The 15,377-nt window shown below is 39.7% G+C and overlaps 1 protein-coding gene across 12 annotated transcripts in view; it reads right to left on the reverse strand.

Moving 5' to 3' along the window:
* Positions 1-8,055: 8,055 nt before the first annotated feature.
* Positions 8,056-15,377, reverse strand: part of FOXP1 (forkhead box P1) — a 405,896-nt gene continuing 398,574 nt past the window's right edge. For all 12 annotated transcript variants that reach the window (XM_068154355.1, XM_068154360.1, XM_068154362.1 and 9 more), the window contains one exon: positions 8,056-13,742. In XM_068154355.1, coding sequence (XP_068010456.1) covers positions 13,598-13,742 — 145 coding nt within the window. In that variant the 3' untranslated portion in view covers positions 8,056-13,597. The remainder of the gene's footprint in view (positions 13,743-15,377) is intronic.

Consider the following 15,377-nt stretch of genomic DNA (forward strand, 5'->3'; position numbering starts at 1 on the left):
CAGCTGTGCTACTACATGGCTAATGAACATGCAAATATATACATATGACAAGGACATAATGCAGACTGGCTGCCTTGAGTGGTTGCTGCAGATTTCCAAGAGCTGGAAACGCTATTGATTATAACTGAGCTAAACTTCCTGACTCCAGACTTCAAAGATCAGCCTCAATATAAGCATCACACAGCATATGGGAACATGGATTGATGAATAATGGCTTGGGGAGGTGAGTGGTCACACACAGGATGGGAGATGCCCCCTAGGCTGCTGAGTGCTGGCTCCTCAGCAGCCAGGACCAGCACCTTATAATCCTCTTTGGCATCTTGGCATGCTCCAGCTTGCTGTCAATTAAGACTTTGGAGTTGTGAGTTTTATCTGGGACCTTTATTTTTGCCTTCCCAGTTCACTTGGTAAAACATGGGGAAGGCACACTTCTGGGAGAGCTAAGGCTGTAGGTAACATGTATGAGGTAAAGCTTCTGGTGTCCTAGAAAACAAAAGCCAGGGCCAGCATGGAGAGATGGCAAAGACCAAATCAGACTTCCCTTATTAGTTAAAAAATACCCACCTGAGATGAACTCCCTGGTCCACCTAGAGATTGATTGAATGATTCAGGGCTCAGTCCTTCAGAAAGCAGTACTCCCGTGGAGGGGTCTTGACCATACTAGCTGCCACCTTGTGCCCATCTCCCCGTGAATGGGGAGAAGAATGATGGAGATAACAGAAACAGAAAAAGCTCATTCCTTCTCTGTTTTGACCACAGGGCACAGAGCCTTAACAATGGCTGGGAGAAAAGCATGGAGAGTACAGCCTTGGACCTGGGTGAAGATAGATGAGCCACTGGGACAACCAAGAGAGGACACCTATGGAAACCAAATTTGTGCTGAACACAATGGTTAGTGCATAAAAATTAATCAAGTACTACAATGACTTGCTTTATTCATAATACTTAATGGTCATGTAATAGGAGTTTTTATTCAGCAGTTAAAGTTCATAAGTGCAGGTTTTACATGTGGAAGGGTATTATGCTGATAGTTTAATTACACACCTTTCTGCACACCAAAAGGAAATGGGTTCTGCGGGTTTTATAATTAAAGAAGGACTTCTGAGGGGAAATGAACATTGCAGTTAGCAAAATAATGTTTGATTCTTATCAGATGTTTTTGTTTTGGATTCACCAGCACTTCATAGTGTTGTAAACAGGTGAGAAAGCTCCAAACTGCAAGAGATGTCAGTTGCACGCTTTCAAAATGCAGCATAAAGTAGCAATATTTAAAAATAGCAAGGGTGAGCATGAGGCATAAACATCATGTGTTTGGAAGGCTCTCCAGAGCTCTGCCCATACAATTATACACTGCATGAGTCTGTCCAACATGTCTAGGAAACAGGGAAAAAAAACCAACCCAGCCTGAACAAGTAAGTGAAAAATCAAGCCCAGTTCCTGCCAAAATAATAAATACTTTATATTTTTCCTATTTTTTTTTTTGTTTTCAATAAATTTTCCCCTCCTGCATGCCTACAAAGGTGGCAAAGCCAAAGCTGTGAGGAATTTTTGTGCGTGTGCTGTTGGAATACCCAGCACTACTCTCAGTGTTCGAGGCAGTGATGGGCAGGAGTCACTGCCATGACAAGGCCAGCTCCTGCCTCCCTTTAATATCAACAGGGACATCTGTCCTACACATGGTGGTGTCGGGGAAGCCAGCAGTTCTGGGGCTCCTCTTTTGTCAGGTTTTAAGAGGCTCTGCTTAGTATAATTCCATTTCCATGCACATATCAAAGCACATGGGGAAATGTATATGGGTATCTACACATTTACATTGCCAAACTGCCAGCAGAAATCCATTTTTCTAATGCAACAAATGAGATGATTTCTGAAGTCTAAAATATTTCAGACATCACCAAATGCCTCTCCACTGGTGTGATACAAACTGACAGGCTCTTATCGTGCCCAACACAAATGAACATTAACAAGCCAGCTGAATTAAAGGGGGGAAAAAAGGACTGTCCCAAAACAATAGGCAAGGGCAAGGCTGGAATATTTTGAGCACGCCTTTTCCTTTCTGGCAGACTGGAGGGATACTATGCCCTGGATACTATGATTTGCAGGTGAAGGTGGAGTCCAGGTGGCAGCAGATGGCAATGTCTGTGAGAGAGTTTCCTTTGCTGGCAATGGCCTCTGGACCTACCAGAAATATTTTATGTCAGAATAGAGGCATGATTATCCCACTTTACTCTGCAGTGGTGAGGCCACATCTCAAACAGAGGGTTCAGGTTTGGATCCCTCACTACAAGGAGGACATTTTGTTGCTGGAGAGTGTCCAAAGGAGGACAACAATGCTGATGAAGGGTCTAGAGCACAAAACTTGCGAGGAGTGGCTGAGAGAATCCAAGTGGCTTAGCCTGGAGAAAAGGAGGCTGGGGGTGGGGTGGGGGAGTGTTTAATTTGAATATTAGGGAAACACGTCTTCGCCAAAAGGGTTGTCAAGCCCTGGAACAAGCTGCCCATGGAAGTGGTGGAGTCACCATGCCTGGAGGCATTTAAAAGCCACATAGATGAGGGACATGGTTTAGTGGTGACCCAGCAGTGCTGGGTTAATGGTTGTGCTTGATGATCTTAAAAGTCTCTTCCAACCAAAACGATTCTATGACAATGATTGCAACAAGAACCGTCATCTTAAGGGTGTATTCAAATATAACTGGACATTTTTTTAAGTTCATCAGCCAACTGCATAAATTAGTGACAATGAGACCCAACTCTAACTGGTTTTCTCTTATTAAATCCATACACTTTGGCTCTAGTCATCATCGTTAGCATACTGTTAAAAGAGCTGTTGCTGTATCTTTCAACCCTCATCCTGCAATCAAGCCCTCCCTGCTTGTGGATTTCAGAAAGTCACTTGTTTAAAAATAGAATGTGGATATTTTTTTATATATAAAAAAAAAAAAATTAATCTGACTGCCAGCTAATGCAAACAGGTAAAAATTTACATATGCAATTGTCAAGTTCAACTTCAGCTCCTCAGCCACCAAGATTCCCATCACCTGGTGAGCAGGGCTCACAACACTTTGAGGCTGCCTTGCCCACAGGCAGAAGTTGTGACAATAAATAGATACACTTCAGGTTTTTTTTATTCTTTTAAGTTACACAGTGCTTTCTGGGTCTCTGCACACGATCACTCCTTTGTTATCTGCACACTTAAACAAAAGATCCAGTGAGCTTGGGAGCTAACAAACAGCTCAACCTCCACAGGGCAATTCTGGGGTGTACCGCATGGTTAAAAGCCGCTCTCCATGATACCCACTCCTAACACTAGCAGGAGTTCTCCACCCTTCCAAAAGAGGATATTGTTCCAATATTTTTAAATGTTTGGGGTTTTTTAAAGTCTAACAAGGGTAATTAGAACAGAAATAACAGATTATTTCCCCCCCTCCCCTCTGCCTCATATCAGAGGGAGTACTATAGCAGAGTTAGGAGCAGGCATGTTTTTACTGTATATGGCAATGTACTGAAATGAACGTACAGCTCAAACACACTCATCATCCCTCGCATTGTTTTGTAGGAGCCACTTCTCCCATGAAGGGCAACCACATGTGGAGGGAAAGAGTCCAAGTAAGTATTTGGTAAACATTTGAAAATGAGAGACAAACAGCACTGTGCAATCGCCCCATCTTCCCTCAAATACCCACTGGAAAGGAAAATAATTCATTCCCTAACAAGCCAAGCCTGGCTCCCTAAACCGGGAGGAACCGCAAGGCTGGTAAAACTTGCAGAAATATTTTTACAATTTTATTAGAGGTTTTAATTCAGTGCTTTATCTACCTCTGTTAGTCTGCAAAATAGCTTTAAATATTCAAGTGGTAATTAATGAATCTTTTATGTTGCAAATCAAACATTTTCATCTGTGCTGTGGTACAGTGGCAGCGAGAAGGAGGGGTTTAAAGTGTAATTGTTTCTACTGTTCCCCTCGCAGCGCTGAATGCCTTTTTACCCTTTATTATATCATTGGCTTTTCCTTCAGTTCATCAGCGCTTTGCCACGTCTTATCGGTCAATATTGGCTGTCTAGTTCTTTATTTAGTTAGTTATAATATTATATATATATATATATGTATTTATTTATGTACACACACACACACACATATATATGTATATTTCAGTTCAAGACTTCTTGCTGTGAGCTTTTTTTTTTTGCCAGAGACATTCCTAAGGAGATGGAAACTCTCTGAATGTGGAATTTTCGCATGAGTGCAAAATAATAAAAAGCATGTGTGTATTAAAAAGGGATCAACTTAATGGGAAATGAGCATTGGGTTACATTAATATTCTATTACAGTAAAAATCATATTTAATAAATTTTCTCCAGATTTTTCAGAATCTTACTGTATTTTTCTAACTCACATGCCAATGCAAAGAAACAGTGCATATGATACATTTGAGTTATGTTAAGTAAATAACCTGCACTGCCCATTTTTTGGTTTTAAAAGGGGGGAAAAAAAAAAAATTAAGTGTAGAAACACACACCAGACTGAAATGTGTGCTTAGTTTCCATCTGCTAGCAGGAATAGTGTTGGTCTTGTGCAGCAGAAAGCCTTTATAAACAGTATTCTATTTTATTGATGCTATATGTGGATTTTTATGTTATGTGGCAAGAGGCAGGAGAATGAAAACATTGTAATTTATCCTAAACCATAAAATTATACTAGTACTAAAGTAATTACTTCACATATTAAAATATGGTTTCCTTTACTTTCTTTTGTCATCACATAAAATGAGGCATCGAGCGCCGCAGCGCAGAGGGGCCGGAGTTTTTCTTGCCTTCACAAAGGATTGACACATCCTTGCTGCTCCACTCTATCACCCGACCCTTGTTGTTCCCTGACCCTAATTAATATTATACTCGGTGACATTTATGTATCAGAGCAATAAGCTAAACAGGAAACAATTTATGTCACCTAAAGCTTTTTAACAAATCGATGCAACTATTTGTAATTGCTTGTTTCACAAGATTAAAAGTACTCAGCCTTGATCTTCGCCCACAGTTTTGTGGCCAACATGACCTGTGCTTCCGTTGTAAAATAGGAGTGGTGGTGATCAGCACCTATTTCCATCAAGTAATCCATATTGCTAATATTTCTGGAATTTTAATGTAGTTACAATTTATAGCCGATCAAATGTGGTTACCTAAATTGCTGTTGCTAGTAGACAGTTTAACTGTCTTTATTAATTACAGTATAATTTAATGTTTGAGTACAGGCACTTGTGTTGGTCATTTTTACAGCCAAAGCAGTTATGTGCCTTATGACGAACCATTTTAGCATTTTCAATGGAAATTTGCTAATATGATGAGTGATAAAAATGTCAAACTCTGGTAAATAATGGTTATTGCTTTGGCTGGAATTAATCCTTGAAAGGACGGTTACCTTCAAATTAACATTAGAACTTGAAGAAGAAAAAAAATAGAATGTTTTCCAGGCTTCTGAGATGCGTAAAAGATGGCCACTGAACTCCTCTAAATAAATACATACAAAACTACCCCAAAAAAGTGTTGGTTTAGAAAATAAAATATTTCTTCAGGTAGACAGAGAAATTTCCAGTGGAAAAAAGAGGGAGGAGGTGCTGTTTGTTGTTCTTTAGATGCCCTATGGTGATGCTGTTTACCATGTCACAGGATCACAGAATGCTAGGGGCTGGAAGGGACCTAGAGAGATCATCTAGTCCAAGCCCCACCCCTGCCAGAGCAGGATTACCTGTACCAGATCACACAGGACCTCATTTCGAGCTCACATGCTTTGATGCTATCTAATGAAGCAAAAAAGGACTTTGCTACACTTCAGTCTTGGGGATTTGGGTTAAAACCGGATGCAAACACACATCAGGATCATGTCTCACCACACTGGACATCACCGATGGAGGAGAAAGTGGTTTGTTGCCACCAACATGGCACTGGGAGGATGAAGAATACTTTTGAGCTCACCATGGCTGTGCTGAGGATGAAAGACCATCCTGATTAACACACCATTAAACAAACAACACCATCACTGAAGATGGAGCCTGATTAATAGGTCAAGAAGGGCTAATGACACACTGGTGTGAGGGGGGGTGTGCTAGGTGTGTCTGTGTGTGAGCAGGCTGCACCAGGAATTCCTAGCCCCCTTAATTAGTCCAAGAATGTGAAATTTGTCCTACTCTGTGCTCGTGGCCCAAGTTAAATGTCACCATTCAGATCATCTGCAGAGAGCAGCTGGGAGTGTGTGGAGCACATTGGCTGTCATCTCCTGCTGGGCCTCCAGCTCCTGTGCTGGGACCCCCTTATCTTCTGCTGCTTTTCCCTCCAGTACAGGAGAAAAACTATGCACTGGCTCCAGTTTTCTTTGGAAACTACTCAAGAGACGCATTGCCTCACCCCAATCATAAAAGTGCTTTTCAGCTGTGGTGGAAAACAGCCTTTCTGACTGGAAAAGGTATTTCCCAGCTGGCTGTTGCTGGTGGCAGTGCTGTGAAGTAGGAAGGCATTTTGTGATGTTCCGTGATAAGGCAGCCAAGGAGGAGAAATGTGATTAATAACACAAACATGCAAAGAGCCAGGTTCTCATCCACTGCTAGGGCAGCATTAACTCAGCAGGAGGGGAAGGGCCTGATCCTCCTCCTCAACTTGGTGCCAGTTCATCAGCACAGAATGCTTTTGGCACCAACCCCAGCAGCTCTCCTTATACCAGCAGCAATAGAAACTCAGCAGAAGACAAAAACCATCCTCAAGTCTCTGTGCTGAGATGTCCAAGGACTGAAATACCCAAGCCATCTATGAGGTCTCCACAGCTCATGACTTGCCTGCTGGTGACCTGTATGGGGATACATTGCACTCAGAGAAGCTGAGAGCCCTGCCTGGGGACATAGTCTCCTACCTGGAGCTGACTCTCCCACCCCAGAACACAAAGCACTCCTGACAAAACATCTGTCAAGTTCTGGCCTAATACCTCCGGCCTATGACTGAGGGAAATTTTAATCCCAAAAGTGAGACCAACCTGGAATTTCATTCTCTGTTAGTTTGTTAAAAATCTCCCAGTCAATACCATTTGGAGACACATTCTAATGAGTGTGCAAAGATTCTTCACCCCCCTCCCCCACCTCCCTACCCACCCCTCCCCCCCCCAAGGAAAAAAAAAAAGTAGTTAGTAGTTATCTGGTATAATTTTATGATAGAATATTTTTATAAAATCATTTGTACTAATTTAAGCATTTATCATTATATGCAAAAAGATTTCTTGATGAGAATATTATAGACGGTGCATGTTTTTGACATTAGCATTTTATTTGGATGACTAATCTTGCAGATGTGAAATTTTAATGAATTATTCATGAAAAAAAATCTCTCCTCTGAAATTTCAGTTTGCTGCTAATGCTAGTTATTAAACATTTTATTTTTCTTTATAAAACTTGATGAAGAAAATAAATGTGTGCTTACTCAAAAGAAAAGAAGGTGGGGTTTTTCTCCCTTTAGTTAGCCTCAGGTGACAGCATCACGTGGGACTTTGTTCTTCATGGGTTGGTGGGGCAAGAAGTTGATGCTGCAAACCCCTTTTGCGTACATATAGCACATGCCCAACCCTCCCCCTGGAAGCCAGCAGCACAGCTCCCATCAGGGCACTTCACTTGGAAGGATTTGCAGGACGAAGCTCTAAACCCCTTCAGTCAAGCTTTCTCCTTTGAGGTAGAGTCCAATGAGAAAGCAAACACCCTGAGCTCCCTGAGACCCTAATGGTCAAACACTGATCTCAGGACCTTCTTGGAAAAGCAGATGAATTCCTCAAATGACAGCGCAGTTCATGCCTTCAGTGCTCAAGACTCAAATGATTAGACTGGACATGAAACCACTACTAAAATATCTTGAGACCCAAGGAGAGTGATAAGAGTGTCCATAAACATGCTGGGACATGGGCGAGATTCAACCAGCTGCTCCATGGATCTGGGCTGAGGCCCAGGGGATGTGACATAGGAGCCATCAGAGTGGTGGTGAGGGGGTGGGAAACAAAACAAAAAACTTAGAACATGGCAACTTGCATTACCAGTGTGAACAACCAGCATTTTTATTGCATTTGAGAATGCTATAATGTCAGTAATTAGTACTGACTACACAACATTTTTTATTGTCTGTATCAACAGACATGGAATGATGGAATTACAGTTGATGTAAGGAATGAGTTTCTTTTATGCCTTATCAAAAAAAAAAAAAGAAAAAGAAAAAAGAAGAAACCCAAACAAAAAAACCCCAAACAAACAAAAAAAACCCCAAACCAAAACAAACAAAAAAAAAACCCTTAAAAAAAAAATCTTGTTACTGGCAGCACATACACACAAAGCACCATGCTAACAGTCTGGACTGTACCATTTTCATCAAGGCTTATGGGTTAGAAGATACTTGGTTACCTGCTCTGGGCCCATTGAAATGCAGCAGTTAACTGCAAATTCACCTCGCAAGACAGGAATACTAAATGACTTTGGAAACATCTGAAAACTCACTCTGAGTTCATTAACCAAAGGTACCAAAGGATTTGGAAAAAAAAAAAGAGTTTTCAACACTTCTCTTTTTCGGTTGGCTTTTTCTTTTGTATTCCATGCGATAACGAAGGCGAGATCGCTGGCGATCTGAGAACCGCAACAGCTCAAAACCATTTGTGAAAACTTTATCTGGATAGATGTATGTACATATACAAAACAGCTAACGATCTGCAAGATTTGGAGAGAACCAGAAGCCCTGCCCTGCTCTCTCCCCAAAGCAGGAGCTCCAGGAGAGGTGAGGCGCAGGACCTCGCGGCGGGACTCTTGCAAGCGAGAATCCAAACAGAAAGATAAAAACCCAAGGTCATTGTTGTGGTCACTTGTTCTACATAAGCCTTGATAGTTTGTTTTTTTTTCATCTCACTTCTAGTTGAATGCAGAAACCCAACAGGTTTTACATTTACAAACTCCATTTTTTTTTTTTCCTTTTTTTCTTTTTCCCATTTTTTTTTTTCTCTTTATTTTTTTTTTATTTTTGTGTGTGTGGACAAGGAAGGCTTCGACTCTCATTCCTGACAGCGATTTGTTTTTTGTTTTTTACCTGATACATGGTACTACTTCCATAATGTACGCTTTTCTTTGAGAAAAAAAACATGTAACAAATTGTCTTTACATCTTGGCACCTTGTAAAGTTTTTTTTTTTCCGTTTTTTTTATACAAAAAGAAAGTTCAATAGTTTTTTGACACTCCCCCATTATTAATCACTACTTCACTGATAAACTTTGAAAGTGTGACCCTGGAATTCATCATGCAAAATATTTACTGCAGCAGGAGAAAAAAACATATTTTTTTTTCTTTCTTTTCTTTTTTTCTATCTTTTTTTTTTCCTTTTTTTTAAATTTTTTTCCTTTTTTTTTCCTTCTTTTTTTTTTCTTCTTTTTTTTCCTTCTTTTTTTTTTTCCATTCTTTTTTTCCTTTTTTTTTTCCATTCTTTTTTTCTTCCTTTTTTTTTTTAATGATTTTTTTTTCCTTTTTGTTTGGTTTTTTTTTTTTTTTTCATTTCAAATATATGAACTTTCTTTAAGACAGCCAGAAAAGGCAGTGGTAAGATAACAGAAGGGGGTGGGGGAAAGTATCAAAAAAACCCAGCTTAAACACACACAGGAAAAACTGTACAAAAATGCTTCGATCAATGGTAACAGGAGAAGGAACAAAACAAAACCCAACCAAACCTGTCAACTATATTACAATTTAAAAGCTGGAAAAAAAAAAAAAAGAAGGTCAGGGATTTTCTCCCACATGTCAGCAAATGTCATCCAATATTCTTAAAGCAAGGATAACTAAATAAAATACATGTGCAGCGTATTCTGCAATTCCATTACATACAGTAGGGTGGGTTGTTTTTTTTTTTGTGTGGTTTTTCTTCTTTTTATTTTCAAAGCTATTTTTTTTTTTCCTTTTTAGTATAGTTAATATAAAGCAGTTGCACAAAAAGCAAAAGGTGTTTTGACAAACAGGTCTGCATTTATTCCTTTTTGAGGAATGATATCTAAAGAAAAATTTAAAAAAAAAAAAAAAAAAGAAGAGGGAAAAAAAACCAAACCAAACAAAACCAAACAAACCAAAAGGACCTTTCCACCTTTTCCTCCCTCCCCAAACCCCTCCCTTCCCCAAAAGACAAAGGCTCACACAGACACAGTGGGATATATATGTACAACATAATAAACCCCTCCCTAAAGAAGCAACTGTATATCCAAAGGGATACAGAATCAGAACTGTAGAAATCATAGTGAAGTTTGCTTGATGGAAAGCCTGAGATTTGTCTTTCAGTTGGTTCTTCTGCGAGGCTGCGACACCTGCCAGATGCGTTAGAAATCTAATTTTTATTTCTTTTTCTCCTTTTTTCTTTTTTAATATTTTTTTAAGTTTTATTATTTTTGCTACAGTCTTTAGACTAAGCATGCAAGACATACAACTAAGTGCAACTGAGTGAAATGTAAATTATTTTTTTTTTTTTTTCTTTCTTTCGTTCTTTATTTATTTACTCATTCCCTAACAGTTTGGACTGAGGTATGCGTACTAACAGTTTCTCATGCTGTTATCTTTACTCATGTCTAGCTACACATGCTGAGAATGAACTAATCTACCGGATTTTTATCCCCCTTCTGAATACCAAACTAACCAGCAAACCACTCAGTTTAGAAGCATGGGGCTCAATTCTCATGATCCCTATCTGGCTACTGCCGGCACGTCACGAAGCTGCCTGGATATAATTTAAATGAAAAATAATTAAGGAAAAAATAGTAATAATAATAATAACAATAATAAACCCAAACCTGTTTCAAATGACCACAGACTGCCCTTTTATTGTTGTTTTCTTTTTTTTTTTTTCCTTTTTCTTTTTCTGTTTTTCCTTTGTCTTTTGAGACAGAAAGCAGAGTTGAGTTTTAGAAAAGTTAACTGCCAATAAAATTTCTTGTACCAAAGCTCATGAGTGGACAGGAGTGTTACTTCCTCACGAAAAAATGCCGACCGACAACTAAACAAAACTGAGCGGAAGTGCACCAAGATCAACCAAAATTAAAGCGGTCATCCCAGCACAGTCCCGAAACAGAAGTGGCACACAATCTGTAGAACCAAAGACCAAAAAAATCTTTTCATTCTAGAAATACTATTATGTGGTCCAGCTAAATTGTGGGAGATTTTTCTGTTCTCTTCTGTGTTTTTTAAACTGTCTCCTTTATCTGATACTCTTAATTTTCCGTGAAATTGCCGTGTCTTTGCTTTCTCCAGCTCCCTTCTCGTAGCTCCACCAGTAACACTGATTCCTAGTTTCAGCCTCAAAAGCTCTCCTCCATTCCTCTTTACAGACTTTCATTTTGGTCACTGTAGAGAATTGCAAATAAAAAGTAACAGCTTTGGTTCACACAATCTACTTGGCCTTCTACATTTTCTAGAATAAAGGAGCAGTTTCCCTCTCAGGTTAGCAATAGCCCACATCTTGTCATTTCCCTCTATATTCTTCAACCTCCTTTGATCAACAATAAGAGGATATTTGGCTTCATAAGATAAAGCATATAACAGAGAACATAATTTACCTTTGTGTAATATCTTTGGTAATTTTAGGAAAAAAACACAAAAACAAAAACAAAACCAAAAAGAAGGTAGAAAGAAGAATATAAATTAAGCTCCGAAAGGCTTTTTGAAATAATAAAAAAAGCTACAGTCCTACATAAATAAATGAGCAACGGAACAGTGGTTGCAGAATGAAAATGTTTAGGTGTTTGGTGACCAAGGTTTACTGACCTATCACAACAAATTTTGCATACCATGTTTGCTTTGAAGAGCCTTGCCCCTTTCCCCTAACAAGCCCCGGTGCGAATTCTCCCCTAGATCTCCTGTCTCCTACGGTGAGGTTTCCATACTGGCTGGTGTAATATTGCATAACAATCCTAACTGCAAGACTGGATTTGCACAGCTGAAAATTAACACTTTAGCATTAGTGGGGCTCCATCCTTATTAACTCTCGAACAAGTTCAATCTGAAACCTAATTTGTATTCAAACAGATTAATGCCACCAAGCAATCCTGAACCGATGTTTAACTGCGCAACATCACCACGTACACTAACAATTTAATGAAGTCATCTTTCCAACCACTATTTGCAAATGCAAAAAAGAAATAATAACAAGAAGAAAAAAGAAGAAAAAAAAAAAAGTACTAATAAATGTATAGGTGCCCATCTCAGTAATCTTAGATATTCCAGAGAGATTTGTTGACCCATTACAACTTGTGTGAAACAACTGAGAACCTGCCACTGTACTACTCATCCTCTACTAAAAGTGAACTCTGTTGGTGCTGCATATATGTCTTTGTGCTGTTCAATTTTGTGGCATTTGCTAATATTCACTGTTGCTGCCAAAGGTAAAAAAAAAAAAAAAAAAAAAAAAAAAGTAGTAAAAATTCCCCAAACCCAAACAACAAGAAAATAATATTAAAAATACTGCTTTGTGGAATGAATCTGTGTTGCTTCCTACAGTGTTTCTATGTTCATCTGCCATTCATTCTCATTCTTGCAGTACTTCGTTCCTCTCCCTCCGCTGGACAACCCTTCCACATGTATAGTGCAGCATTTGGGACCTTTTCAAAACACGACGACGACGACAACGACAACAACAAAATAAAACCCCTAAAGGAGACACCGAAATGGAATGTTTTCCATAGCTAAAGAAAACATGGCGGCATCTGAAGGAAACTGGAATGAATGACAGAAAAAACTACAAACAATTCAATGACATTCAGCTTCGTATAATAAAAACACCTATTAACATTCATCACAAAGTACAGAAAACGTTAAAGCCTCTGAGAGGCCCTGGGCCCAGATGAGGCCTGAGGTCAGAACTTAAAATGGTAGAGGAGAAGTGGGGCGGGGGAATAAAAGCAATACATTAAAAAGTTTGGGATAATTTTTCTCTTTGAACCCCTCCCCGATATACACGCTCACACGCACACACACGTATCCACACACGTGCACACACAGGCCTTCCCCATCCCAAATGGAAGCAAAACAAAACAAAAAAAAAAACAACAAAAAAAAGGAAACCAACCAAAAACCCCAACAAACCAACAAAAAAAATAATGGAGTAAAGGCAGTGATAATCAACATGCAGTACTGTGCAAATATGTTGTCCATTGGAATCCTTAAAATCTGGGCAAAGACTTGATCTGCAGTTCAGGTGTACATGCTCAGTTTGATGTCCTCAAGTGTCCAAAATTGGCAGGACCTGCAGTCCACAGCTGGCTGCTAAATGCAAGTGAATCAGTTTAGCAAATTTACAACACTGATGTTGACTGTAAGAGAGGAAAATCCCAAGTACCAAACAAGTCCATCCAATGCACAGAGTACAAATTCCTTTTTTCAACAAAAAGTAGAAAAATCAAAAATACTCCCAAATGGGATACTTGATGGCACTAAGAGTTAACATATTTCATAGTTGTCAAAGTGGACTGAGAATCCTCCAGACTGTACAATAATGGAGAGATTTCACAGCTAAGTTTGACGTGTTCCTCCAATCTTCATTCTCAGGATAACGATGTCAGACATACTCATTCTATGTCCTCATTTACAGGTTCATCTTCATAATCTCTGTCATGATCAAAATCTGGACTGTGGTTGGCTGTTGTCACTAAGGATAGCGGGCCTTCATTTTCATCTGGATCTAATGGTTCTTCTTTGACATGCACAGGGTGCCTGGAAAGACAAAAACATGGTCAATCACCAAGTTGCTCTTTAACGAATGGTTTTGACAGCTTGTGGGGTTCGGGGAGAAAACTGAGTTAGTTTGGGGGTTCAGACTTGATGTGCCACATCTAAGAGCTCCAGATCACTGAGGAGAAAACTCTCAACTTCTGTGCTGGCCACTGAAGCCCAGGAAAAGCTATGCTGGGCAGGCAGAGCTCAACTTCCCTGAGAAAACACTCTGGGAGGAGCACCTCGATAGGGTTTCTATCTTGGGATGGAGAGAAAACACTCTCAGCTGACATATTAAGTTGATTAATACAATCTTTGGATAAATAAGGAGAATAAGCATCCGAATGGCAAAGCAGCAGTTTGTCAGCCCGCCGAGCCGGCAGAGGCTGGGCTAATCATCGCTCGCTGTGTGTGCGGCGTCTCTCGTTAACATGCAGAACCTGTGAGACAACTCTCCAGAGGACGACCCCAAGTGAGGTTCTATCATTAATCAACTTCAAGCAAACACAGCAAAGAGACACCATGATACATGCTTTAAACTCCAAATTAATGCATATTTTTACAAACTGTCAATAAGGGAAGAAAAGCCCTGCCAGGAAACACAAATAGAGAGGAAAAGGCTCGCTCAACACAACAATATGATAAGAAAGCACAGTCCTAACGAGAATAATAACACTGTCAGCTGTAAACAAGGCAGAACATGATCCCCAGCTCATGGTGGGCACAAGGATGTACTAAAGAGATGAAATCTGCCAAATTTCTCATTACAGCCTAGCACATGAATAACCCGCAGGGGAACGGGGCTTGGTCATTCAAAACCGGTACGATAACAATTGAAAAATGTTGTTCTTAAATCATATTTACAACAAATCCTATACAAATACAAATTACCTTTTTCTTTTTGCTTTCCTTTTTTTTTTTTCCCCCCTTCTCTTGTTCAGCGGCTTTTGAAATGTAAAATAGCCATGTGAGTCAATAGTGTCTTGTTGGTGGGACTTTAGAGGGAAGTAGGATTTTATTGACATTACCAAGTATTAATAATGCGACAGAGCATTGGAGACCCTGTTTGCTTCCTAAATAATTGATGTTGTAGGCAATCCCTTAAAATAAAGTGTTAATGAGTTCAAGTCCCACTCTGTCTCTCATTGAGTTGATATCCACCTCCTTGAGTCTGTTTTTTTCTTCAGGCTGGCTCATTTAACCCTTTCCTGTAGGCTACGTGAAAACATCATCTGAAGCGCAAAGCTTTGCTGTAAGAACTTTTGCTCTCTTTGCTCAGCTTTGCTTTAAAAATGAATGACGTAACTGCGTTTTATTTTATGTTTTGTGTGGAGGGGAATGACAACACTGCACTCTGTTGCACTGACAGACAGCAAAAATAAATCTTCAAACATGGAAAATATAGTTGGTATCCACATACAAGCCAAAGGTAACCCTGCCTGCTTCAAGTGACCCGGGCGAAGCAGTTGTACCCTTGCATAGTGTGCAGAGTTCTACCACACCCTGTTATTTATTTTGGCTTGAGTCTGAATCAGTTTAGGAAGCATCCAACTTGCTGACTACAGACATTTCTAATGGGAGCTGTGAATGCTTTTCAAGTCCCTGCATATTTCAGCTTCTTGAGTTGTAAAGTGC

Source organism: Melanerpes formicivorus, unplaced genomic scaffold (genome assembly GCF_026170545.1).
Source record: "Melanerpes formicivorus ecotype bairdi unplaced genomic scaffold, bMelFor1.0.p_v2 SCAF_28, whole genome shotgun sequence".
NCBI lineage: Eukaryota > Metazoa > Chordata > Aves > Piciformes > Picidae > Melanerpes > Melanerpes formicivorus.